At 37.4% G+C, this 26,807-nt stretch overlaps 1 protein-coding gene across 4 annotated transcripts in view; it reads right to left on the bottom strand.

Annotated features, from left to right (window-relative positions):
• The window catches only part of TTC28 (tetratricopeptide repeat domain 28), a 630,964-nt gene that overhangs the window by 308,408 nt on the left and 295,749 nt on the right, over window positions 1-26,807 (bottom strand). For all 4 annotated transcript variants that reach the window (XM_078435589.2, XM_078435590.2, XM_078435591.2 and 1 more), the window contains one exon: window positions 2,214-2,361. In XM_078435589.2, coding sequence (XP_078291715.1) covers window positions 2,214-2,361 — 148 coding nt within the window. The remainder of the gene's footprint in view (window positions 1-2,213; window positions 2,362-26,807) is intronic.

Here is a 26,807-nt window from a genome sequence, read left to right as displayed (position 1 = left end):
CTCTCTCCCTCTCTCCCTGCCCCTCCCCTGCACGTGCTCTCTCTCCCTCTCTCTCTCTTTCAAAATAAAAATAAACTTAAAAAAAAAAAAGAAATCTTGAAACTTCCCCAAAAGACCAAACCACAGGGATGCTATGCACACCACTAGAGTTTTGTTTCCTTATAGAAGCACCTGGACTAGGGAGCTTTCTCTTTTGCACTTAAGAATTGTAAAAGAAGAAAACCAAAACCAGAAAAACGATGTAACAGATCAGACCTCTATGTAAAGTGATCCAAACTGCACAGATACACAACAATGGCAGGAACTCAGAAAGCTGCAGGAGGCTAAAATAAACAGTGGGTAAAAAATGGGCAGCAAATGATGACAGATTTTGTGAATTGCAACCATATGACAAAAAGAGAGGTCATTAAGATGTGAAATGATGCACAGAACAACACCGTGCCAAGGAACAGCCTCTATAAAATGTTGATAAGAGAAGCCCACCTGGAATAGGTACAGGGGTAAAGGCAATGCTAAAAATAAATGAGATAAATCAAATCGCCTTAAGGAAAGAGAAGAAAATACTGAAGCGCTCCAGGCACCTGTAAGATGCGGCTTTCTCCAGGGTCAGCCTTAGGTCATTCGGTATAAGATAGGAGAGAATGCAGCACAGAAAACCCTAAGGGGGACAGGACAGCACCACTGAACTCTTTCTCGAAGTGTAGGAAGGTTTTCTTACATTTATCTAAACAAATTGCTTCAAAGGCAAAATGGTAAGTATGATTCTGCTGATCTCAACACATTCACTCCAATATTCTAAGGCAGCAGCAGAAACACCTCAGAATAAAGAAGTGATATCTTCAAGAACTATATATATATACATATATATATATATATATTCCATGTAAATTACTTGCAGAAGGATGTAGGGAGAGAATGAGAAAATGCCAGAAAATGGCAAGGAGAGACAGATTGATTTTTGTTGTTGTTGTCCACTTCCCCCACCCGCCCCAAGCCCTGGAGCTCCAAAGCGCATCTGTTCTAAGTCAGAGTTTATTAACAGCAGGTCCCCCAGTGGGAGAAGCCATTAGGTTCCTACAAGCTAAGACTCAGCTTTGTATGGGGTTATAAAATCACATGAGGAGAGATTTCCTTATCACTTTTTTTCTAAAACATGAAATATTCAACTTTCAGGAAAACATTTTTTATAGCTATGAATTGCCCAGAGACGGAGTACCATTTAGTTCATCAAACTTTTACTTAGCTTTTATTTTGAGCCAAATAGTGTATGAGCCAGTATATTAAAACTACATAATGCCACAAACATTTTTGAAACTAGATGTCTAATGATACTGCCATCAAAAATTTTAGGTTCATTCAGAAACGTACCATTTCAGAGACAAAATAAAGTTCTGTTTGACATAATCTAATATGGAATATTATTCGCTGTCTACTATTTGCCACCAATCTGCCTCAGTGTATCCATCACTGCAAAGATGACTATTGGTGTACCCTTTCAGCCTAATCTGTCCAAGAGCTCATTCAGCAAAAATCCATGTTTCTCAGAGTGAAGTCAATCAGTTTGGGGCCTCAGAACTCCTCCAACCTTTGATACTAGTTCCAATCCACTGTTTTTCCAGAATACCAATTGGTATAAAACAGAAGTAACAACAGGAGAAAACCATGTAAACTAGTGTCTGTCTCTTCTCTTTCCTTTTAATTCAACATGGTTTTTTCATGTTCCTCTGAAAAACGTTAGACATAGCCTACAGTTAGATCCATTATTTCCTTTTACACAATGTTAGAATATCTAATATCTTCTCTCATTTATTTCTAGATGGCATATTGGTCCAACTGAGCAAATCAATTTACTACTAGAGGTGTTGTGATTTAGAGGTACGGAATCTCAGAACTATTTTTAAAAAAGTATTCTTTGGATAACCCTGAAATCCAGAAAAGTTCATTCATTCACCCTAGTCATAAAGTTAGTTTATGAAAAATTTGAAAATATAATCCAGGTCCATAAGCTTCTGCACCAGTGTTCTTACCACCATCCTGTTCTGCCTCATTAACACCAGCCATGGACAGTGATTCCTGATCTTCCTTTGTGTAAAATGTCCAATCTTGGCCACAGCAATAACCTACCAATTCTCAATGTCCAAAGTCTTCAAAGGCTAGGAATGTCCTTAAATCAGTTAAATTAGTGTCAGACCAAACACTTTCATCATATTTACCTCTCATGGGAGATTTCATGGCCGCTTCTACCATCCCCACCAGAAGCTGGAGACTCTTGGGGTCCTGAGCCAGTCCAGATGCAAAGGCTGCCAGGGCATCGGCATGACGTCCGAGGTACTGGAGGGCAACACCCTGTCGGAAGTATGCCTGGGAAGAAAGAAAAGATAATGCGCGTTTTACTTATATACTATGCTCCAAGAAGGCTGATGGTGATTATTAGAAAAACCGGTCAGCAGACCTAAAACTGACATCATCTTGGTTCAAAACCTAGTAAATAGTTTGAAATCAATTCTGATTTCTTCCAGCATAATAAAATGTTAGCATACTTCTTTCAAGGAAATGATATTAAAACTTTCACTCTTTGGGGCTTCTGGCTGGCTCAGGTGGAAGAGCATGCAACTCTTTTTTTTTTAAACAAAGTTTTTTTTTATGTTTATTTCTTTTTGAGAGAGAGAGAGAAATAGAGTGCGCACATGCACTTGAGCAAGGCTGAATGGGAAAGGACCAGACAGAGAGGGAAACAGAATCTGAAGGCTCGAACCCACAAACCGTGAGATCATGACCTGAGCCAAAGTCGGACACTTAGCCGACTGAGCCACTCAGGCACCCACAGCATGCAACTCTTGATCTTGGGGTCATAAGTTCAAGCCCCACGTGGGGTGTAGAGATCACTGAAATAAATTTTGAAAACTTAAAAAATTTTTTAAACTTTCACTCTTGTCACTTCTAGAACATTTATTAATTTTATCACATTCTTTGGCATTTATTTACAAATCCCTTTTAATGTTTTTTTGATAATTTTTAAAATATATTTTAGCCCGCCTTTAAGCTCCTCAAAGTGAAGGTATTTGGAAATTTTTTTATATCTCACCAAAGTGTCTGGTACAGAGCAAGATAAATGAGAGACACTCAAATTCTGATTATTTCAAATTTTCCTCTTTTCTATAATTAAAGGGAAAAATCAATGTGTGATGGTTATTAAGATAATTTTAATAATGAGTGCTTTAATATAGCTACATTTCATGTGGTGTTTCAGACATAGTATTTAAAAGCTGTTATCTATGTATGCTTTGCTTAGAAACAAAATAAGATTACTGGCCTTTGTGTTCTTTAATTGGATTAGTTTGAAAAACTAGTATTATCAGTTCTGATTAGAAGAAAACATCCTTCCTTCCAGCTAATTGCAAAAAGGGCCAGAAAATTAATAAAATATTTAAATTTTAGAATAGTCTTAAGAACATGCAGTTTGTTTTCAAGCACACAGAGTCAAAAGAAGAAAGGAGCAAAATGTTACTAGTATATAACCAGGTAAGGACCTTGTACCTGATTAAATGATACATAAAAATGACATTAATGGCTCACCTAGGGGACTCAGTCAGTTGAGTGTCTGATTTCGGCTCAGGTCACAGAGCCTGCTTCAGATCCTCTGTCCTCCTCTCTCTTGGCCCCTCCCCTACTCATGCTCTCACTCAAAAATTAATAAAAACATTTAAAAAAAAAAATTAGGGCACCTCGGTGGCTCAGTCAGTTAAGTATCCAACTTCGGCTCAGGTCACAATCTCACAGTTCGTGAGTTCAAGCCTCGTATCGGGCTCTGTGCTGACAGTGTGGAGCCCGCTCGGGATTCTTTTTCTCTCCCTCTTTCTCTGCCCCTCCCCAACTTGCGTTTTCTCTTTTTCTCTCTCAAAATAAATAAACTTAAAAACATGTTCTAAATGACATTAACATATTCATGGCCTATATGGCATCTGTTTCTAAAATACCTGGCCTCCTATTTAACTTAAATACTCTTCTAATATTAGATGTTTGTAACACAAATTTAACTCTTTCAGTCCAATACACTTTGAAATTGTCACTAATTATATTCATGGGATCTAAATGAAGCTTCAAACAACTCCTAAAACTATCACTCAATAAACTTAATAATTTTATAATTTTGTATATTACATACACACTGAGATCTCTCGCACTTATCATGTTTATAAAACATATGTACTTACCTTATTTCATTTTTATAACTACTCTTTGAAGTAATTTAAGACAGGTAATACTATTAAGTGTTTCTATTAAGAAACAATCCATAAACAGAATGAATCCTCAATTATGGGCTATTCAGAGTCCTATTAGTTTAAACTACCAGCAGCTGTTAAAACTCAGACCCTAGTACGACAATAACCTGTAAATGCACCTTCATTACTAATTCATAAGATCATTTCCTTTCAATGGACTCAGCCACTGTTTTAATCTTTAATGTGTTTATAGATATTTTTCACTACACTTTGCACGTCACATTTTAGGTGATTTCTAGAATCCAAGAGGCAATATATAACATATAGGAATTGAATAATATTATATTGAATAATAAAATATTTAAAATATTTATTGGACTCCCCTTACATTGTTGGTCTGTAATTATGTATTCTTTTTGTCGTTCTTTTCTCATTAACTAATAATCAGAATAGTTAATTTTATTGTGTACTTTCTCTGTGTTAGGTACACTGTGTGAAATTCTTTTTATTCAATCACAGTAACCCACAGTCTATGTCTTATCATCATCAAGTGAACTCCATAGTGGCATTTCTGTCACAAAAGTGTAGAGAACTAATTTTTATTCAGCAGCTATTTGTACATGCAATGAATATATGAATATATGTACATGCAATGAATATATGAATATATGTACATGCAATGAATATTCCAAATAAAAACAGCTATAGTTTTAGCTTTAATGCAGCATTTGTAGAAAATGTAAACTAAAATAAGTATACTTATTTATATAATATATATACATGTATATATGCCAAATACCTGTAAATTATAATTATTCATGGAAAGAGATAAAAATCTCTGTGGTTATTGATTTCAGGTATATAGTTTAAGAAACAAAAATCTATTATGGTAATCATTTCAATTACAGTTACAATACATGTAAATCAAATCATGCTTTGTATACCTTAAACTCATAGTGCTGTTATTTCAGTGAAGTTGGGGGGAGAAAAACACACAAAAATCCTATAGTAGTCTTGATGAATTCTGATAACTTCTTGTATATTTAAAACAAAACATTATCATTCATTACTTCACCGAAAGAACAACCGATTTCCCTGTCAGACAATGAAATCATTTATCTATTCTGTGTAGGTAAGCAAAGTCCAGTGTTAAATGTAAGTTATGGTCTCAAGTTTTACACAGTAGTTACAAAAAAGAAGAGTATGCATGTTTTGTTTTCTTAGGGCACTCAAAAATAAGATGAGAAAAAGTATGACTTGGCCATACTGCCCACAACCTGGCTTCTTTTCTTTAGAAGGTTTCGAAAAGAGATGTAAGAGAGAAGACTTAAAGGTCTCTCTTATGCCCCTCCAGAATCCCCAACTCAACTTTATAAGATTTCCTCAGTGAAAAGCTTAAAAGTTGTATCCCTGTCAAGACATAAGCACAAATAGTCCAAACTCATAGATTTGGACTCCCCCAACTTTTTTCTATAAGATATTCATTGCATGTACATATGTTCATATATTCATTGTATGTACAAATCGCTGCTGAATAAAAATTAGTTCTCTATACTTTTGTGAGAGAAATGCTACTATGGAGTTCACTTGATGATGATAAGATAGACTGTGGGTTACTGTGATTGAATAAAAAGAATTTCGCAGTGTGCCTGACACAGAGTAAGTACACAATAAAATTAGCTATTCTGATAATTAGTTAATGAGAAAAGAACGACAAAAAGAACACATATACAGACCAACAGAATATAAGGGGAGTCCAGTAAATATTTTAAATATTTTATTGTTCAATATCATTCAATTCCTATCAATGCTTCATTCACTTCTCTCCTTGTTCCCTAAAAGACTGTCTGCAACTGGGAACCCACTGCTCCCAGACAAAATTTGAACCACCTGACTAAAACAAATTAGTATTATCAGGTCTTGGGAGATGTAGCAGCCACCCACAGGATCCTATGCCAGTCTTTTTCAAAGCAAAGGTCAAGATGTGCTGAGATCCACAGGATTTCCCACAGCTTCAAGAAAACTCATGTGATCTGCTGTAGCCCATCTGCTTCTTCCCTACTGGTCCCTGCTACTGCTTTTTCTCTTACCATCACAGATTTCACAGGAAGCTGCTTCATCTGGGAAAGGGGCAAATTTTTATCATTTGAGATTGAGTAGAGACAGTATATGGGCAGCAGCGAGGGAAGGTGAGGCCCAGGAAGCCAGGTCGAACACTTGATGTCTCAACAACCCCCTCACATACACCACATTCTGGCCAGCAGATGGAAAAGGAAGGGCAATGCAGCAGATGGAAAAGGAAGGGCAATGTGGATTCACTACCGAGAGCACCTATACCTGAGAACAATGGTTTTAACCTGAAGCTTTAGCTAAGAAGAGAAATTTGGAGGGAGTTGGTGAACACACGGGACTAAAAGTGGGATGCCTAGAGTTTCAAGTGCTGGCACTCATTCATTTCTTGTTGTTCATCACAAAGAACCCTCAATGATCAGTCCACACATGCCACTAAATGATCTCACAAATAATAAAAATACAGTTGGGTTACCAGAATAAGTTTCCATGCTTCCTTCCTTCCATTAAATTCCCTAAAAATATATAGCATTAGGCACTGTGATGTGTACCACAAATACAAAGAAGCAGTCAGGGCTCCTACCTTCAAGCGATGCACAGTCTAGAGAGGAAGAATATGAAAAGCTCTAAATATCTTGACCGCTACCTTCAGTAACCACTTACTAATAGTAAGGGCTTGTAATATTTTAGCAATAATGAAAAAAATGTAACTAATGACCAAAGTCTTTATGCCCTGTTTTTAAAACTGTTGATACTTGCTTTTTTATTATGTGGCCATTCCTCTCATCTCAGAGAGTTTGCAATGGACTGAATGTTTGTGTCCCTCCATATTGCTATGTTGAAACCTAATCCCCATGGTGATGATATTTGGAGGTGGAGTTTTAGGGAAGTGATTAGGTCATGTGAGTGGAGCCCCCCATGAACGTGATTAGCAAGCATCCTTAAAAAAGAGATCCCAGAGCTCGGTACCCCTTCTGCCATTTAAGAACACAGCAAGGAAACGGCAAGCTATTAACCAGGAAGTAGGCCCTTACTGGACACCTGCCGTCACCTTGATCTTGGACTTCCAAGCAAGCAATAAATGTTTGTTGTTTAAGCCACCCAGCCTATGGTATTTTGTTATAGCAGTCCAGATGGACTAAAACAGGGTTAAAGTACAAATACTCAAAAACTAAACATGGGAAACAGTAAGTTATTCACCCCTCAAGCACCCCTGGAGTTTGACCATAAGCCTTTACTTCCAACATTCCATTTCTGGTTTCCAATTCTATTTTTTTCTTTTATTTTCTTTTCTTTAATGTTTATTTATTTTTGAAAGAGAGAGAGCGAGAGAGACAGAGTGTGAGCAGGGGAGGGGCAGAGAGACAGGGAGACAGAGAAGCCAAAGCAGGCTCCAGGCTCTAAGCTGTCAGCACAGAACCTGACGTGGGGCTCAAACTCATGAGCTGTGAGATCACAACCTGAGCCGAAGTCAGATGCTTAACCGACTGAGCCACCCAGGCACCCCTAGTTTCCAATTCTAAAGCATCACTGAACTCAGTAATAACATAACATCCTACTCTCCCACAGCTCAAATGAGTGATAAGGTAAATTACTATGCATGTAGGTTCATGTGTATATTCAGGACATAAAATATAGACAAATACATGTAATATATAATGCTACACAAAATTAAGTGTGTTTGCTTACATGTACAATCTATTACTTAGTTCAATCATTCACAAATATTCTGCTTCAGTTTAATCTGTACTTTCTCATGTTATATACTCTAATATTCCTAATCTGTCTTTCACTGTTTGAATTTGAACATTTTTACATTTTCTCAAGATTAAATAAGTCTATAACATGGTGATATACTTTCTAGCCAATCATACCACCTGCTACATCATCACCACCCTTTTCAACGATGTTTATAAATTGTGTAATTATTTTACTGAGCTTTCCTTTACTATTTTATTTAAAAATGAGTAGAAATAAGGAAAATAGAAATGCCAATTCTAGCTTTTTAAAAGGCAGCTGTATTAATCTATAATTTAACACAACTGGTTGAAAAATGAAAATGATTACAGGGTGCCAAAAGCAGAAAAACTTTCACATCCCTGGATGTACACGGTACAACTAAGTACGGTTTTGTTGTGATGGCAAAGAATAAAACCAGAGACTATGTAAAAATGACTCTTAAAAAGGAAAGGCCTGATTTGATATTTTATTTTTTAGTTATCTAGGAATGAACACTTCCCACTCACTGAACCTGTCAATCTCTAGTTTAGTATTGTCCTACTTAATATTTTATATATTTGACTTTCATATACTTCTCCAGGAATGCTTTGTATGGGAAAATAAAAGACTATTACTTAAAAGATATGCATATGAGCAAAATGTAAATATGCACACATCACCGACCATAAAATTATATAATATAAATTACACACAATATCACATAAAACTGTGATATATAAAAATGAAGGCACAGGACCCATATCCTTACTTAGTTTTCACCATCTTACATCATAGATACCCATATGGATACATACATGCACATTAATTTTGTTATGTATATTGTTGTGTAAGTTTCCCTTAGACAAAGGGAGAGAATACTAGAACTTCTTGCAGTAATATAACTGTTCTCTGTACTATCTAATAATGGTACCACTAGCCAGCCACACTTGGCCAGTGAGCACTTGGAATGTGCCTAAAGTGACTAAGAAATTAAAGTTTAAATTTTATTTCATTTCAATTACTTTAAATTTAAATAGCTACAAGTGGCTAGTAGCTACTGCATTGGACAACGCAGTTCTAAAATTAGGTCCTCCTCTAGCAACAGACCTCCAAAGACAAATCTACACTGAAAGTTGAAAGGGGAGCTATTAGGGGCACCTGGGTCGCCTATTGGTTGAGCGTCCGACTCTTGATTTCAGCTCAGATCACCATCTCTGGGTCATGGAATCAAGCCTCACATTGGGCTCTGCCTGCTTAAGATTCTCTCTCTCTCCCCCTCTGTCCCTTTCCCCACTCGTGCTCTATCTAAAATAAAAAGAAAAAAGAAAGGGGAGATATTAAACAAGACAAATAACTACTGAACTAAAGCTCTGAACGAGAGCTATGTGCCTTACTCCCAAGGCACCTGTGGTTTCTCACTAACCTTCCTCTTATTTGGTATTTGCTGTTTAATCAAGTAGCTCATCTGCTTCACCACCTTTTTTTTTTTAACTTTTTTTTTATTACTTATTTTTGAGAGACAGAGAGGGAGCATGAGCAGGGGAGGGGCAGAGAGAAAGGGAGACACAGAATCTGAAGGGAGGCTCCAGGCTTTGTCAGCACAGAGCCTGACACGGGGCTAGAACCCACAAACCGTGACATCATGACCTGAGCCCAAGTCAGACGCTTAACCAACTGAGCCACCCAGGCGCCCCTGATTCACCAGCTTTTGATCAGAAATCACCTTTGGTGAAGTGGGTGAGGGACTGATAAAAATTAGGCATAAAACAAAAATAAATGATCATAATGATCACCTTGAGTCACTAGGAAAATAGTTATGCTTGGCATCTTCTGTTTAAGAAGCCTGTAAAGTAGGAAATGCATTTGAAGGAAATTTCATAATCATAAGTGTTTTTAAAAATGTTCACACTTTGGGGTGCCTGGGTGGCTCAGTTGGTTAAGCATCCAACTCTTGATTTTGGCTCAGATCTCGATCTCATGACCTCAAGACCATGAGATGGAGCCCCGCATGGGCAGCCTGCTTAAGATTGTCTCTCTCCCTCTCCTCTGCCCCTCGTACATTCCCACTCCCTCTCGCTCACTTTCATTCTCTCTCACACAAAAAAATAAAACGTCTACACTTTGGCAGTTGATTGCATAAGCTTCAATATTCTAGTAAATTCATTATTTGGGAAAACATCATATGCAGTTTAAATAAGGTCCATCGACTCAGGTGAAAAAGAAGAAAGAGGTGGCAGAAAATAGATGACCAAAAAATCTATCTATAGAAACATGAAACAGTCTTCCAGAGACTTTATACTGATAACACTGATGAGAATTACAAGGTGTAAGGCCCAAGCCTGACACCTATTTTAGAATTAATGAGAGCCCTGCCTTGCTATAAGCAGTCCCGCCACTGTAAATCATCATTAAGTTCTACGGCATATAAGTAGGTGTTTTATTTCCCCCCAGTTTTTCTGGTTATTTGTCGAACTGCTAATCCTGTACCCTGCACAGGGCTAGGTGCTTTCCATAGTTTATCACTAACCCTCATGCTATCTTGCAAGAAGTTCCTATAATACCTTTTGCCCAAATCTTTTGGTGGTTATGAAACTTGCCCCAAATCACACAGTTACAAAGTGAGACAGACCCACTGCCAAACTATTTCTCTTTCCAGTATTCCACACTACCTCTTTGATAAAAGAATTAATGGTGTGCAATTAACCTCTAAATCAAGGTTTTTGTCTGGGAACTCTTATGCTCACAAAATTCACTCTATGGAGGCAGAAATGAAGGAAAATCAGAAATGACACAGAAAATTTATGAACATGAATATTTAATCTCTATTCCATTAGCAACCGTTGATTGTAGAACAATTTTTAATGAATTGAATGGAGGAAAAATTCATTTCATTAACCTTTCATATAAATGTATTATTATTGAACCAAACAGGCCACTGTACTTGCAACTCAGTTCGATGTTAATTAGATTACAAGCATGAGGCTTTAAATCATCAAGAAACAAAAGGAGCCATCAGCAAGCTTCTCAGCCAATGCTTGTTTGTTTGCTGGCTGAAATGGATTTTTACCTGCAATACAATTTGCTAGGCTTCTTTTATTTTCTGACATTTTCAAGTGAATTTTCTCTTGCTTCTGTCTGCTGACACTTTATATTAAAAGTAAAAATAAAAATAAAGAAAACCCTGAGAATCAGCAAAGAACACATTCTTCATGTAGCAATATGTTTTACCTGCTCAGCTGGGAGTAATCATTCCTATCTCTCCAGAAAACTACACTTCTATTTTTTACTAGTCTGCCTGATTATATGCTGAAAGCACATGCAAGAGATTGGAAGCTATTTTAGCAAACACCATTATTGAGTTTGCAACCCAGAGTCAGAGGCCCAAATGGCCTAAACATAATGTTCTAACCAAATCTGCAGCTGTGAATTGTTTTTCTCCCCAACATCGGCTCTGGGTTCATTTAATATCAATTTCTAAAGGAAATCGTCTCTCAGTCCTGATTGTTTCATATTGTATCACCTATTTCCCAAAATTAATTTTTAACTAATTGTATCAAGTGTTTAGGTAAAAAAATTACGAGGAAATCCTATTTTAATAAGAAGTTAGAAATCTGATAAGAAGTTAAAGAAAAGATGAAATGACAACCAGGAGTTAAATAACTAAGTAGGTGTCATTTTCTAGTGTTGGAGGGACTCCCAATGTTAATGTTTATGTCAGATTATAAAACGTGTGTACCATCATCTGGAGTTTCTCTTCTAAGCTTTAAAAACAAACAGTGAAAGAAGTCTGAGGTCCCTTAGAGCAATGGTTCTGAACTTTCCATATCTTGTGCCTTCACTCTATGGGTGTGGCATAGGAGGGGTGTAAAATCATGCCAAGAAGAAAACCAGAGAATTTCCTGAACATTCTCCAAGAAATCATCTGGCTTTCACATGAGTTCTATGCCCCTACCCTACCAATTCTCAATTAATCCTGGAACACAGAGTTTGTGTGCCTTCACACACACAGCCTGCTCCTGGGGAATGTGCTAAGACCAGAAGCAAAACGGAAAGAAAATAGTGGTGGATAGAGAGAATGGTGGATGTGGAAAAACAGTGAAGCCAACGTTGTGGGAATTAAAAAAGACTGAATTCTCACCTACTTATTGAAAAAAAAAAAAAAAAAACAGTTGGCATGTCACCTACCATAATGTAGCTATACGTAAACCATGCCAGATTAATGGGAATGCGTTCCTTCCAGAAAGCAGCCTAACAGAAATGACTGCCATAAGTGCTGTGTATTGGGATACAGGAGTTCTACCTCAGGTTTCTGGAAGCACATGAAACTCCACCATCAGTAACTCACTCCATAATTTTTCTATCAACCCTTGTTTTTCTCATAAAATTATAACTTAAATGGGAGTCCATAGCATTCTACCATGGAGAAAGGCAAAGCTATACAATGCCATAACACATCTCCTGAGACGTCACATTTATTTGAAGTTTCTGGGAGAGAATTTTTTAAATTAATGACCTTTATTTTTAGAGCAGTTGTAGATTCACTGCAAAACTGAATGAAAATTACAAAGAATTCCCATATAAGCATTGTTCTGACACACTCAGGACTTCCCCCACTATCAGCATCCTGCAACATAGTGGTACTTTTTTTTTTTTTTAAACAATCAATGGGGAATTATTTTTATATGAGAAATTCTAGAAGAAAATGAAGAACTCACATAATTTCTTAAAAAGGAAAACATAAAGAAATGCCCATCTCTACTCTGCCGACAGTCCTAATCCCTGGAAGAACCCCTCTCTTCTGACTTGAGATGTTTGGCAAAGCGAAATTTGAGAAGCACTGCAAACACTACGGGCAACCTAACCTTTGTCAATGGCTTCGGCTGCTAGCTCACAGGAGGAGTCTCCAGGAAAGAGTAGGTATTCGGGAAAGGGACATAAAGAAGGTGACATGAGCAAGGGGTGAGAGCAGAGCTGAAAGTAAGAATACATGCCCTCAAAAGGCTTGCACAAGGATTTCACTCGTGTTTTTCTAAATGACAAACTTCGCTGCCTCTATCTTTCCCCTTCCTACGTTATATAATCTTTCCACATTGGTGCATGTGTGTTCAGGCAGCACATAGCACAATGAAAAACAAAAAAAAAAGGAAAATGTCTGCCTTTTGATACTTACTAGCACAAAAATGTGACTGTACACTTTATATCTTTTCAAAAGAGAAGGGGATTCCATTTCTAGGCAACATGGAGTAAGCATCCAGTATTTCCCACTGAATACAACTACAACCTAGAAAGACTTTATGGAACAGCTGAGGACTCTGAACGGTCAACGGTAGCTGATGAATTAAGGAAAGAGTCCAGAATTCAAAGTAGTACCAAACCAGCAATGGGTTTTCCATTTTGTTTTGTTTATCCTTCCCATCTGGTATTACCTGGCTTGGATTCAAAAGCAGCTCAAAATAAGGAAGTACTCATTGGATTCAAACAGAAACCACTCCAAAAAAAGTCTCTTCCATCTGGTCAAAGAAGCAAAAAAGAGGACTCCTGAGGGTAAGAGTGGAGAAAATCCTGTGTTTTAAATCCTCTTTCCATTCTTTCCCAGTCTAACACTCCAGGCAAGTAACAAGGGATAGCAATAGTTGCTGGACAGGCAGCCCAAATTTTGATGAAGGGGACCCTTTCCTCTGGTCACAAGAGCTATGGTCCCAAGAGTACAGGATGAGTCCCAGTGTGTTTTCTCTCTCTCTCTCTCTCTCTCTCTCTCTCTCTCTGCCCTCTTACTATTTGATGCCTCATATAGAAGTAATGATGGGATATGCCTGGCAAAGCAGGGAAAGTCCCAGTTTGGGCTCGAGGATGGGAAGGGAGGTGGACAGCCAGAGAGCTGGGAAGTGTCAAGGAGATCAGATGATAGGAGGGAGCTTTTGAGAGGTGTTATGGATCCGACCCTAAATATCATACCAAAGGCTTTGAGAACAAAACTCTAGGATATAAACTACCACCTAGTTCTCAGACTGGCCAACAGGTGATAGATACATACAAAAAGAAAGGTCCTAGTAGAACTTGAAAGGTTCTGAAAACTTAACTTGACATTGGAACCAAAGTCCATAAAACGTGGCTCAGGGCTTATACCCTAAACCTAACCAACTGTCAATTGTTTATTAAAACAAAACAACAAAAAACTCCATGAGCTAATCTAGCTTTCCCCTTAGAAAAGAAAATGGCTTTTATTTTATGGTTGGAAAAACTAAGGTAAAAAGGTTCAAGTTCACAGTGCTGTCCTCTGAGCACATTACCCCTGTGAACAGGCAGTTCTTTTTTGCACATACTATTTACAGAGACTTTAATCCTGAAAGGGTTTATGCCAGGGATTCAGGTTTCCCATTTTCTTTCTTTGTTTTTGTTTTCTTAGGTAGTTATTTATGTGACTGTCCTCCTAACTAAATGGACCAATCTGGGCATAAACCATTTTCTCATTTTCTCTGCTTATAGAAAGGAATGGTTTATTTCAGCACTACAGATAACATCTTGAAGTCTCAGGAGGATGACAAATTGAAACAGTCTCTTTCTTGCCTAACATTTCTTACCCAAGAGTCAAGTGATGACGTTAAGGAACAAACCTCTCTTCTCCTGACAATTTGCACTTATTTTCTTAATAGCCTTGCTAAGATTCAATGAATTTCAGTTTGCTTAGAGCCTACTTAGTGCCTGCCAACAGGCACAGGAAGCTCTCATTCATCAGCATAATAGTCCTTTCGGTGATGCATTCCTATTGAAATTATGGCAGCAATTCCAAAAAAGAAACATCAGAGATGGGGCAAATGAATTCCCTTTCAAAAAGAGCCATCAGAAAAGCATAGCACTTCCTACATAACTAGAAACTTAAAACATTATTTTGATTGAGAAATGTTCAGAAATTTCATTCAGGTTATCATTTAAATGTAATATACATATCAAATATGATCAACATAATATCAAATACCTATTCAATGGGATTATCTATATCTTACAAAATCATCTGAAAACAAGCACAACCACCAAAACAACTACATAACTCTATTAATAAACCTAGGTCTTGGTAATCGTGCACCAACAGTAACATTCACAGTCAACTGGTGCCTGGACTGGCTAAACAGTTCCAGATTAATGCTCTTCTTTGACCTGGTAGGGTCACTTGCACCACATAACTCTGGTACGCCATCGGACGCGTAGCTTTTGTTGGAACAACGATGGATTCTGCATCTCTCCCGAACGTTACAAGTTGCTAACACTGGAGGTTCCCTCTATCATTTAAGCTCTCTCTGAAACTTTTAGACTGAAACATTTTCTAGCATCATTCACTGACAAGTTTCAAACTGCAGAATCAAAATGATTTCACATTTTTTATTAATTTAATCGTTCATGGGTTTTTTCTGTAACTCTATCACCTTTTATCAAAAATGTGTTCTCCACCTACTGTGTATAAATGAATTCAGTGCTACAGGGGTATATAAGAAGAGATCATTAATCTCAGCTTTCAGAAAGCAAATAATCAACCTGGGGAGATACATAAAAACTGCACATTAAATAATTAAGGAATTATTTCAAAGCAACATATAAACAAGTGCATGGAAAGACTGAATAGGGGTCTTCCCCAACTTACAAAGGAATTGTCTTCTAAAACTTAACTTTTGAGTCAGTTACTCAGCATGTTTTAAGCATTTTTACCATAAAAAGAAATTATCCTCTAAAGTATATTACCCAGCCAGTTCACAATGATCTACTTCAAACAAAATGTCACTGGACCACAGGACTAGCAATATTAAGGTAAGGATCAAAAATGAAATTGGTATTTGTTAGTATGTGGCAAGCTCCTTCACATAAGTAATGTTATTGAGTCTTAATAATCCTGTAAGGCAGACTATGTCTTTCTTTAAAGATAAGGGTCCTGGGTGGCTCAGTTGGTTAAGCGTCTGACTTTGGCTCAGGTCATGATCTCACAGTTCATGAGTTTGAGCCCCACATCAGGCTCCACGCTGACAGTACAGAGCCTGCTTGGGATTCTCTCTGTCTCTCTCTCTCTCTGACTCTTCCCCTTCTCTGTCCATCCCCCACTCATGCTCTCTCTCAAATAAATAAAAAATTTTTAAAATTATTTAAAAACATAAAGATAAGAGTCCTGAGGCTAATACAGGTTAAGTCACTTGTCCAAGGTAATAGCTTGTAAGCGACAGAACACAGATTCAAACCCAGAACTGTCTAACTCTGAAGCCAGGTCTCCATTCCTATAGCGTGCAGCTTCCCGCTAAAACATTTACAAGGAAACACTTTTTCTGTGCTCCAAATAGGAATGTCAAGAATATGTTCCACAGACTGAATGCTCTTGAAGTACAGAGACAATGCCTTTTCATCTTTGCGTTTCCAAGGTGGTTATTTGACACTGAATGAACGAACAAATGAACGAACGAATTAATGGAAAGTGAGTTCTTTCAAAGCAGGGGTTGTTTTTTATTCATATCTGTATACATACAGCCTACCACAGAGATATAATCTATCCATCAATAAATATTTATTAACCTAATAATTCCATTGCACTAGTACGCCTTCTCTCATTCTGCTTTTCCTAAATTTGCAATCCTAGCTGCTTCCGCATTCATGCCTTGAACTCCATGTCTTTCACAATCTCAGCTCTCTCCTTCCTTTGCTCAGACGTTGAAATCCAGAAAGACTAAATCCATATTTACATCTTTTATATGGCTCAGCATGCTCCCCAGCCAGGACAGATATGAATTTAACCTAGCAAGCTTTACCCATAACTCTCTTGGATATCTGAGTTTGAAAAAGATGCACTGCCCCTTGGGGAGAAATTATCCAAACTAATATCAATGAAGTGGATTTATCCTGTCCAGAGGAAATGCAAATGTACTTGGTTGCATCAACTTTCTGAAAGTACACTTCTAAAGCAAATTAAGAAACCCATTTCAAGTTGTTTGAAAGGAATGTTGGCTGACACTTGCAAATTAGTCTTCTACAGAGAAGCAGCTCTAATTCTGCAGCTTATCATTTCAAATGATCTTACAGATGAATATTCAGATCCTACATCAATTTTTAATGTAATGGATAGAATCCCCAAAGCTTAAAAACTAGGTTCTACTTCATAATCTGTCATTCTCTCTACCTTCTTGCAGGATACATTAATTTTTTAATAAGTTCTTTTAAGTAGCTCCTAAGATACATTTTTAACCACTACAAGTTCAAAAACGATATGCAAAGCCCCTAATTTAGTTGATATCCAATGTAAAGGATCCTTATTAATTATAAAATTGTGACCATAATTAAATAAAAATATAGATGTGATGGAAACACAGGTTCTGAAACTCTCATACTAGAAGTCTTCGAAAAAAAGACAAATCATTTTCTCAAGCTCCCAGATGAACGCATTTAATATCCTTATACCAACCATGTTGATCATTTTCAAAATCATCCTGAGTATTATCAATGGCAAATGTTAAGCGACCAAATATCCTGTAATATTGATAAGTACTCTCGAAAGACAGGGCTCAGCAATTTCAGTGTATACACTTGGTGACACAAGAGAACCAGCAGTACTTCAAGAACAACAACAAAATCTTCATCCCCTTCAGCACAGTTGGCTCAGAGCCAAGAAAGAGAAATACTTGTTTTTAAAACATACTTTATATCTACATTTAAATGCCTAATTAATCCTAATAATTAAATGCAACCACTAACCACTTTCTTCACAAGATCTCTTTTTTATTTCCATAAACTCTGGAATTTAATGGAAATCATTGTGTCATTATGGCCAGGGTAATAAATGCCTATTGGTCAATAAGCTCTGAACCTTAACAGGCAGTTAACTAATTCAGTTGGAAATAAGACCAATAGTTCTAATGGCCTCTAATTTCACTGCAAGAGTCCAGCCTTATGAACTATAGATGGTTTTCGTGAGCTCTTCCTATAGCAGAGGACAGCAATTTAAATGTAAAAAACATGCATTTGAAATTCAAGCGCTTACACTGATTTCACTGGCCAGGGAGACCACAGATCAGAAGAGGTCCTTCCTGAAGAAATATTTCAGCGCAATAAGCCGAGCCAACGCAAACAAAAATAAAACGATTTTAAATTACAAGAGCTCAATTTAGTCTATTTGAAAATCATTCAAAATTTCTTATGGTTATTTCAAACAATGTGAATAGTTTGCTTTAAGACTGGACAAAAGTAACAACTGTAAAAACACCTTGTAATCAAAACAAAAAGGGAGGCTTCGAAAGTTGATCTCTTCCTGCTGTCTCACTCATCCTCCCCTGAGAGTGAAGGCCTCTAGATTTCAACATAAATAGATAGAACTTAGTATACGGATATCAGTGTACTGGAAATCAAAATAGTCTGGAGACATCAGCATCCGCTCAAAACCTGATCCTTTTAGTTTTGTCTCACGTTGCAACGGCAGAAAGAGCCCTTGAAGCGATGAGGTCAGAATGTCCCTTTGCCCCATGATGCCAAGGGGTGACTTCTAGGTGAAAATGAACGAGGTTATGTTCATCGTTCTGCCAACGTTCAATTCAGACCTGAGTGTTCGCTGCTTCCATCCAGCCTTTAGTAGTAGCTACACCTACCTCTAGGAAAATCTCTTAAGTTACATATTTGGTCTCCTTTATTCCAAATGACATTTAATTTAAAAAGCATTTACCTGCCAAAATTCAAAATCCTTATACTTATTCATCACTTACTTTGTTAACTGTGGTGAAAGAAATTAACGTTCTCTGTTACCAAATTTTTTACAAACCTAAAGAAAATAAATTGCTGTATTTTCTAGTCTCTAGTTCAATCATAATCGCATTTCCCGTAAAACATTTAGACTAGATTAATCTTCCTGATAGCACAGCAATTAAAACAGTAACGATATATGGTAGCAAACTGGAACACTGTACAGGAAGTAAAGAAACCTTGGGTTGGTCCAACCCTTGTTACTGACCTGCTATGTTAATGTCAATTACTTTCCCTCTCTGGGCCTCCATTCCACCATTTCTAAAGTGAGGGGTTGGGTTAAGTAATCTCTTAAGGTTCCTTAAAACTGTAACATTCTAAAACCCTACCTCTTCTATGAAATGAGATCTTTATTTATAGAGTGGCTAACTACTGAGGCATTCCAAATATCTCCTTAATACTTCCACATTCACAACCATTTAGAGCCTTGTGATTACCACACTTGGTTTCATTTCAATGTCTCCTTTTCAAACACCTTCTTCCTAAAGAGAAAACCTAATGTAAGAGTTTTGTGTAAGAAATCTGCCACACCCATCCCCCACAAAGCAAAGCAAGCTTTTCCTTTTAACAAAACATTTGCAATTGGCAAAGAAGGGTGTGAGCCAGTCTATTTCTTTTCCATGTGTTAATGAACCACCTATTGCCAAATGGAACTCTTTCCTTAATTCCAGACCAGCAAACACCATTTTCTGATGAAGTAAAATGACAAAGTACTAATTAGAAGGAACCTAATCTGAAGTCACAATTCTCATTAATTGGAAGTTACTACAGTAATTATTAACAAGTCACATTATCATCAGACCAAAGAAAACGTCAAAATTGATTTATGCACTCAGGAGTCTCTAATAAATAGGGTCTGCATCCAAGGTCCTCTCTAAAATGACCAGAGTAAAGAAAATAACATTTTACAGGTTAATGAATCCCTTGAAAATAACCACATTTTTCATGGCTCAGAGGCCTTTTTCCAGTACTAAACATACCCTGAAATATTGAATTAAACTAGACGACCAGAAAGAGAAAATACTTTAAGGTCTCCAAAGAGTACAACATCCAGCATCTCCAAAAGCCTACAAGGATCACAATGAGAACTAACGCGCTGACGATCCGAAGGTGCATCCATCTTCAAGGTCAAAAGAGTACTGTCTTAGTTTAACTGGCTAATTAAGATGAATTGAAGATAAATGAAAACAAGAATTGTGGGCATTTGGAGACCAATATATTAAAGCAGTAGAGCAAGGGAAAAAGCTGCTCAATTAATTGCAAAGTCATAAAAACATGGGTACATTTCATGTTTCTTTTGAAATCTGTCAGACTTCCTGATTCTTATGGGTTTTTGTTTTTGTTTTTTTCAATTTTGAACTAGCTCAGCCTATATCATAAAAACATGTTCATGTTAGCAAATTTTGGTATGTATTTGCACTCAGGACATACTTTTAAAAACTGTTGTTTTGTGTTAAATTTCCTAATTGCTACATATGGTCTAGGTTAAAAAAAATGTGTTCTCAGAGCATAATTAACATGTTAATGTGATGGTGACGTGAAAAGGTAATATTACCTATTTTACAGTTAAGTTTGCAATTTGGACTCAAGTTCGTTACACTAAAACATTTTTCATATTATTAATCAAGTAAAATCATGTATTTCTCAACAAAAAGGTAGAATAAGTTTAAGGTTTTTCTTTCAAAGGGATTTAAACTACATTTACTTTAAAGTATTTGTAGTATTCTCATTAAAGAATATGTGTTCATTCTAGAAAATTTAAGAAAAATATAAAAGCACAAAAAAGTAAGCCCATCGTTTAATCCTACCACACAGAGATCACTTTGATTTTAGCTTTTATACTGTCAATATTTTTCTATTCAGACCTAAGACATATATTATCTTATAAAACTTGGAATTACTCTAACCTTTTCTTTGGGCTTAAATTGGTTTAAAATAGTCATTTGGTTATATAATCTTCACAGACAAAAGTAGACAAAGCAAGATGAAGTTAACTTACAAGACCCATGATTTTATGTACGTATGTATGTATGTATGATACACACAAAAGTGTGTATAAAATTAAAAATATGCACACCTGCATGTATGTAAAATCATATGTTAGAAACTCATCTTTCATACAGATCCAATCAAATTTATATTTCAGAGCTGAAATCACACCATAATTTTGTCAAATAAATGTATCCATGCAGCATGTCTAATTTGTAAAGCAAATTGTTGATCATATTATAATTACAGAATGGAGACTAACAGATAAGAGAAACTAGGATAGCTTAAACTATAAAGTATTTTTCAAACAAATGTGAGAAATTAACATACACATTCAGACCTACACTAAAATTTTTATTAGACCCACAAGAGGAAATTCCAAACACCTTTTAATTCACATCAGCCTCTGCTAGTAGAGAACCAGGCTATTCTTACAAAAAAAGTTAAATGAAAAGAATTTTTTTCACTCTGACAACTTCTGGTTGGTGGCAGAAGGGAATACATGTACACATGTACACAGAGTGAAAAAATACAACACCTTATAAATGATGTATACAAAACTTATAAACTTACCTAATAGTCAACTATCTCCAAAATACAGAATCCAAAAAGTTGTTTAAATTTAGAATAAAATGCAGTAGAGATTAGATAGAAAAACCCAGATGGGAAACTCATGTGTGTTTTTAGAAGTTTCCTATACAAAGGAGTAACAATGTCCTCAGTTTAATTCAAGAATTCCAAAGGATTACTTTTATGGAGCACAGGTAAGTCCTTTTTGTGAGATTTGTAGAATGTGGCACTGGAGATGAATATAATTTCATTTGGAACATGTGCAAACGTCTATAAACATCTATTGAAGCCCATTCTGTTTGCAGCGACATTTTCACTGAGTTCTGTATTCTGCGCACCAGTACAGCTGCTCAACAGCTTTCAAATGCTGGTATAAAACTAGTTTCTACCTATTTAAAAAATTACATGAACAGTAAAAACTTGGATTAATCCAGTGTTCTGGTATTTTTAATTTCCTTGGGAGCTTATAGAAAGGATGAAGGGAAGGATTCTTTACTTCAACATTAAGTATATGCTGTTGTTTATATGTGAACACAACCAAAGATAGATAGAAATATATAGATATAGATATATACAGATATAGATACAGATGATATAGATAGATATAGATAGATATAGATATAGATATAGATATAGATATAGATATAGATATAGATATAGATATAGAGACACAGACACAGATATAGATATAGACAGACATAAACATAATCATTACATATCACTATATACATATATCACTATTGCTTTTCAGTAATATTATAGAATTCAACAGAAACAAATAACACTTGTTATTTTAAACAGCCTTAGTCATTCTACTAGTCATTTGGTGTCTGGTCTATGCCCATGAAAGAATGTGCTAACCACACTCACAGCCATCCTGTGATTACTGGTCTAACAATCTAGTGCACTGTCTTATAACTCAGAAATTAGCCCATGTTCAAAACAAGTGCATTTAAGCTGCATTTTGAAGAAGAACCACTAACCAGAGAGAGTGAAACACATATCCCCCGAAGCAATATTCCCAAGAAAATAACAGCCAATTCAACTGTGTTCTCTTAACCTAACTCAAAATTTCTTCAGCTTTCCTTCCTGATACAAAGAATCTGATCTCAAGATATTTTTGAAACATGGCTAAGACTCAACACATGACAAATACCTTGCCGCTAGTACTGAACCATGATCCTACCTGCCAAACCCAAGAGTCTGAAAGCATGAAGGAAACTGTAGGGCTGAGCCTCTAACATGCTGAAAAACAGGGAATGTTTAAAAGAAACATAACTGAGAGTAATAAATCCATTCTTCTGACTGGAATTATTAGCAATGAGAATTATTATAATTAACAACCACACAGGCGCTCCATTTATGCGCCAATCTCAAAGTTATTTTATAATCATCCTAATTCTATAATCTGCATGAAATAAGATATAGCTCACCATTGGGATAAGGAAGTTTCCCAAAGGGATGAGAAAATGAGTCTCCCCAACCTTAATTAGGAGGAGGAAGGGGGATTTTCTCTTCTTTCATCTCCAGAGGAACTGGTAAGGCTCTAGCTCTATGAAAATCAGAGGCTGAATTCTTTTACGAATAAGGAGTGGAAGAGGAAGGATAAGAAAGAAAAGTACTAACACGGGTAGACCCTTACATATAGGACATGTTATATAAATTAATGCTCTCAACCACCCTGAAACATAAGAATTAGTCATTTATTTTTTCAAGTGAGGGATAGGAGCCTCTGCGAAGCTGGGCACATTGCCCTATGTCACACACACTCTATTACCAAATGAGCTGGGATTCAAACTCAGATCTAACTTTCAAAGCCTCTGTTCTTTCCCATTGTAGTATGCCGCCTCCCCGACTGAAGTTTTATTTAGCACGGTTTAGTCATAATACCTTTCTGTATCAAAATAAATAGCTTTAACCAGCTGGTCTTAATATTACAGGAACTGAAATTAAAAAGAAAAACCCACAACAGCCACAAATATTTGGAACCACAAAGGAATATGTCATACTACAGCCAATAAAGGGCTAGTTAACAGAACTTCCAAAGCTAGACCCCCAAAATAAAAGCTCACAGGAAAGAAAAAAAAAAATAATAACTGCTGCCAAAATGCTAATAATCACCCCCTAAAATTCCTTATACAGTACACGGGACTATTGACTCCTCGAGTCCAGAACCATCTCCTTCGCCAGCCAGCCCTCCTGCTCTCCTGTTTCCCTCAAGCCCCACTCCCCTTAGCTCAGGACACAGAGTCAGCTGAGGTGCCTGCAATGACCTTTTATGGATCTGCCTGAGCTTGCTCACAGAGCCCAAGGCAAAGCAACTTTGAGCATTTGGCAAAGAAACTCAGTTTTAGTTGTTTTTATTTTTAAAAGAAAACATCATCACAAAAACATTAATGCTCCGGTTACATAAACAAGAAAAATTTCTTATGAAGCTCACTCTTCTTTTTTTTTTTCCAAAGACTTTTACTGCATAGAAATCAGAACCTAAAACCCAGAAAGGCATATTATATTGGTTTTTCAAAAACTACAAAGAGCCATAAAACTACAGGGCTTGAAGGGATCTTAAATAGTTACATAGTCCATCATTTCACTTCAAACAAAATTATATTAAAGTATTTAAAATAACTGAGAATTCATTCAATGTTAAAACCTTTTCTCAGAAAAAAAGTCAGCATTCACAGCAAGAAATTATTTCATATATAACTAAACTGAATCATTCATTCTGTCTTACAAACCTGTACGTTCTTATTAAATCTTCAGGGTAGGAGTTGGTGGCAGGGGTGGTTTGTGTGGAAGAAAGGAAAACAAACATTAAATGTCAGGCACGAACTACCCTGGATGTTTTTTATATATATGTTATCAGTTAACCTCTGTAACACTCTGTGAGATAGGTATGATTAGCCCAACTTCCTGAGCAGAAGTTAAGGTTCAGAAAGGTAAATAAATTGCCCAAGGCCATGAGGTAATAGGTGGCAGATCTGGGACAGGAACCCAGGTCTGTCTACCTCTTCACATGTCGGTTCACAGTCTATCACTGTTTATACCAGATATGACCAACCTTGTCAAAATGGGGCACAAAAGTTTCACACTGCTTTCATTCTAATGTGTCATGCTGGATTAGGGACAGCAACTTGAAAAGCTGGGGCTGAAGCTGTGTGTTGGACAACAGTTCTTATTCGCAACACTGGCTCTACTTCATGCTCCCTGGAGAAAGATCTAAGAGCCCGGAGGGGCAACACCAGCTCCAAATTCTCACCAGAGTCTGAGAATGGTATTTAAACTGGTTGGCAATGGGCCACAGAATATCAGGGAAATATCCAAAAGCTACTACCCGTCAGGGCAGGTGGCTGACAAAAGCCCCTGCAAGTGACAAGGAGTGGGACTTGCTGATATAACCTCCTCGAGTAGCCATGAAAATGGCCTAACAGCGGGGCTTGGTACATACTCCACAGATGGCCAGTCTCCGAAACGTGCAAGATTTCTCACACATAGACAACGCAGGTATTTTAGAGGAAGGGGAGTAGGGAGAGAATACAGTGAAATAAAGACACCCAATCCAGGGGCACCTGGGTGGCTCCAGTGGGTTAAGCATCCGACTTCAGCTCGGGTCATGATCTCATGGTTCCTGAGTTCAAGCCCCACATTGGGCTCGCTGCGGTCAGCTCAGAGTCCACTTTGGATCCTCTGCCCACCTCTCTCTCTGCCCCCCCCCCCCCCGCCCGCTCATGCTCTTGCTCTCAAAAAATAAATAAAACATTAAAAACAAACAAACGCACAAACAATGTCTGATCCACTGTTCCAAGGAGATGGGGTAGGGGCTGAGAGTTGGACAAGCACACTGCATAGCACAGCAACAAAGTGAGCAACCAACTTAAAAGGAAACAACAACAATAAATAAATAAATAAATAGAAACAAAAAAACCTCGTGAAAATCAAGAAACAAGCAAGCAAAAAAAAAAAAAAAAAAGCCAAACCCAAAAATATTCAGTGAGGTACTCAGGGCGGAAACAAACTGAAGATTTTAAAGGAAAAGCTCTTCAAAGTCCCCGCCCTTTTCTCTTCTGTACATGTTCCTCCAGTTCCTTTTACTTACCACTGTTCTCCATTTACAGCACATTCCATATTCAATTTCATATTTCATCCCCAGGGTTTCGTTAATAGAGTTTCACCACAGGTAGCTTGAGATACAATGATCAATATATTACTCAGCACTAATGTGCATGCATAAAGCACCTAACTGCCCCAGATCAACACATTTACTCCTAACCAATTCAGGGCAGGTGAGCCTACCAAGAAGGATGGCAGGAAGAACAGTACCCATGCCAACTCACACGTTTTGAGAAAGGGTCTTAACGCAATGGGGTTTTGACATCTCCCTTCAGAACTATTAGATTGGTATCAACCAATCAAAACGAAAGACAGGCCTGCCACTCAAATATGAAGCAAACAGGAAGGAGCCAGGCACACGCCTTTCCAGTGTTCCAAGTTAGTCTAGAACCTGTGCCTTGGCTTCAGACAGGCCACCTGGTGCTGGAGGGCTGTGGTAGGAGAAAAATCCCCCATAAAAGTTATAGAAGAAAACAACCATTACTCTCCCAGCCACCAAGAACTGCAAAACTCAGAGAGGTCTCAGTTTGTCAAAAGAAAATATGAAAGAAGTAGCTGCACCCTCAGGCCCTGTCCACATGCATGGTGGCCCTCAAGTCCTCTCATGTGCCTCCTATCCTTGAAAGGTGGACTATAGCTGAGGGGCTCAGGCTCGCTGAGGCTCCAAGAAGATACTAGGTATAAGCCTAGCCCAACAGACCTCCTGAGGTTATCTGAGCCCAAGATAAAACACACAGATTTCCTAAAGTCCTTGGATTTGCTCTCACCTTAGAGGAGGTGAGGTTTCACTGAAGCTCAGTGGAACTAGACCAACTTCCCCATGTCTGAATCAAAACAGGGCAGATGTCCACAGGCTGAAGATATACCCAATTATTTGGGGGCTGACTTTCAAACATGTGGAGCTTTCATTCATGATCGAATGCTATTTAAGAGTTATAGACTACTGCCAACCAATCGATGGCTTCTGATCCCATACTCCCTGCTCAAGTGAACATGGAGAAACGAAATGTCAGGCTCTTTAAACATGCCAAATGGAAATCAAAGTGAAATGCTGAAGGAGAAGTGACAGCTCAGTGTTTCTCTCTGGTATAAATTCCCTGATGTTCCCTCTTAAAAGAATCATCCCGGCCCTTTCCTGTTTGACATTTCCTTCCCAGCTCAAGCTAAAGTGGGCCCTGTGCATAATCACTGATGAACTAAATGCCCACAAGACCACCTCAAGTGACACACACAGTGCCCTGACACAAAAAACAAAATCAATAATCTGCTGCTCTATGTCACATGGAAATCCTGACTGCTGTCAGCAGACAGGAGGAAGAGGCTTGGGGGTTGCAGTAGAGACAATTAGAGCCCTTGGAAAAGCAG

This window comes from Panthera onca, chromosome D3 (assembly GCF_046562875.1).
Source record: "Panthera onca isolate mPanOnc1 chromosome D3, mPanOnc1 haplotype 2, whole genome shotgun sequence".
Lineage (NCBI taxonomy): Eukaryota > Metazoa > Chordata > Mammalia > Carnivora > Felidae > Panthera > Panthera onca.
The sequence above is the reverse complement of the archived record's forward strand: the minus strand, read 5'-3'. Positions and strand labels throughout refer to the sequence as shown.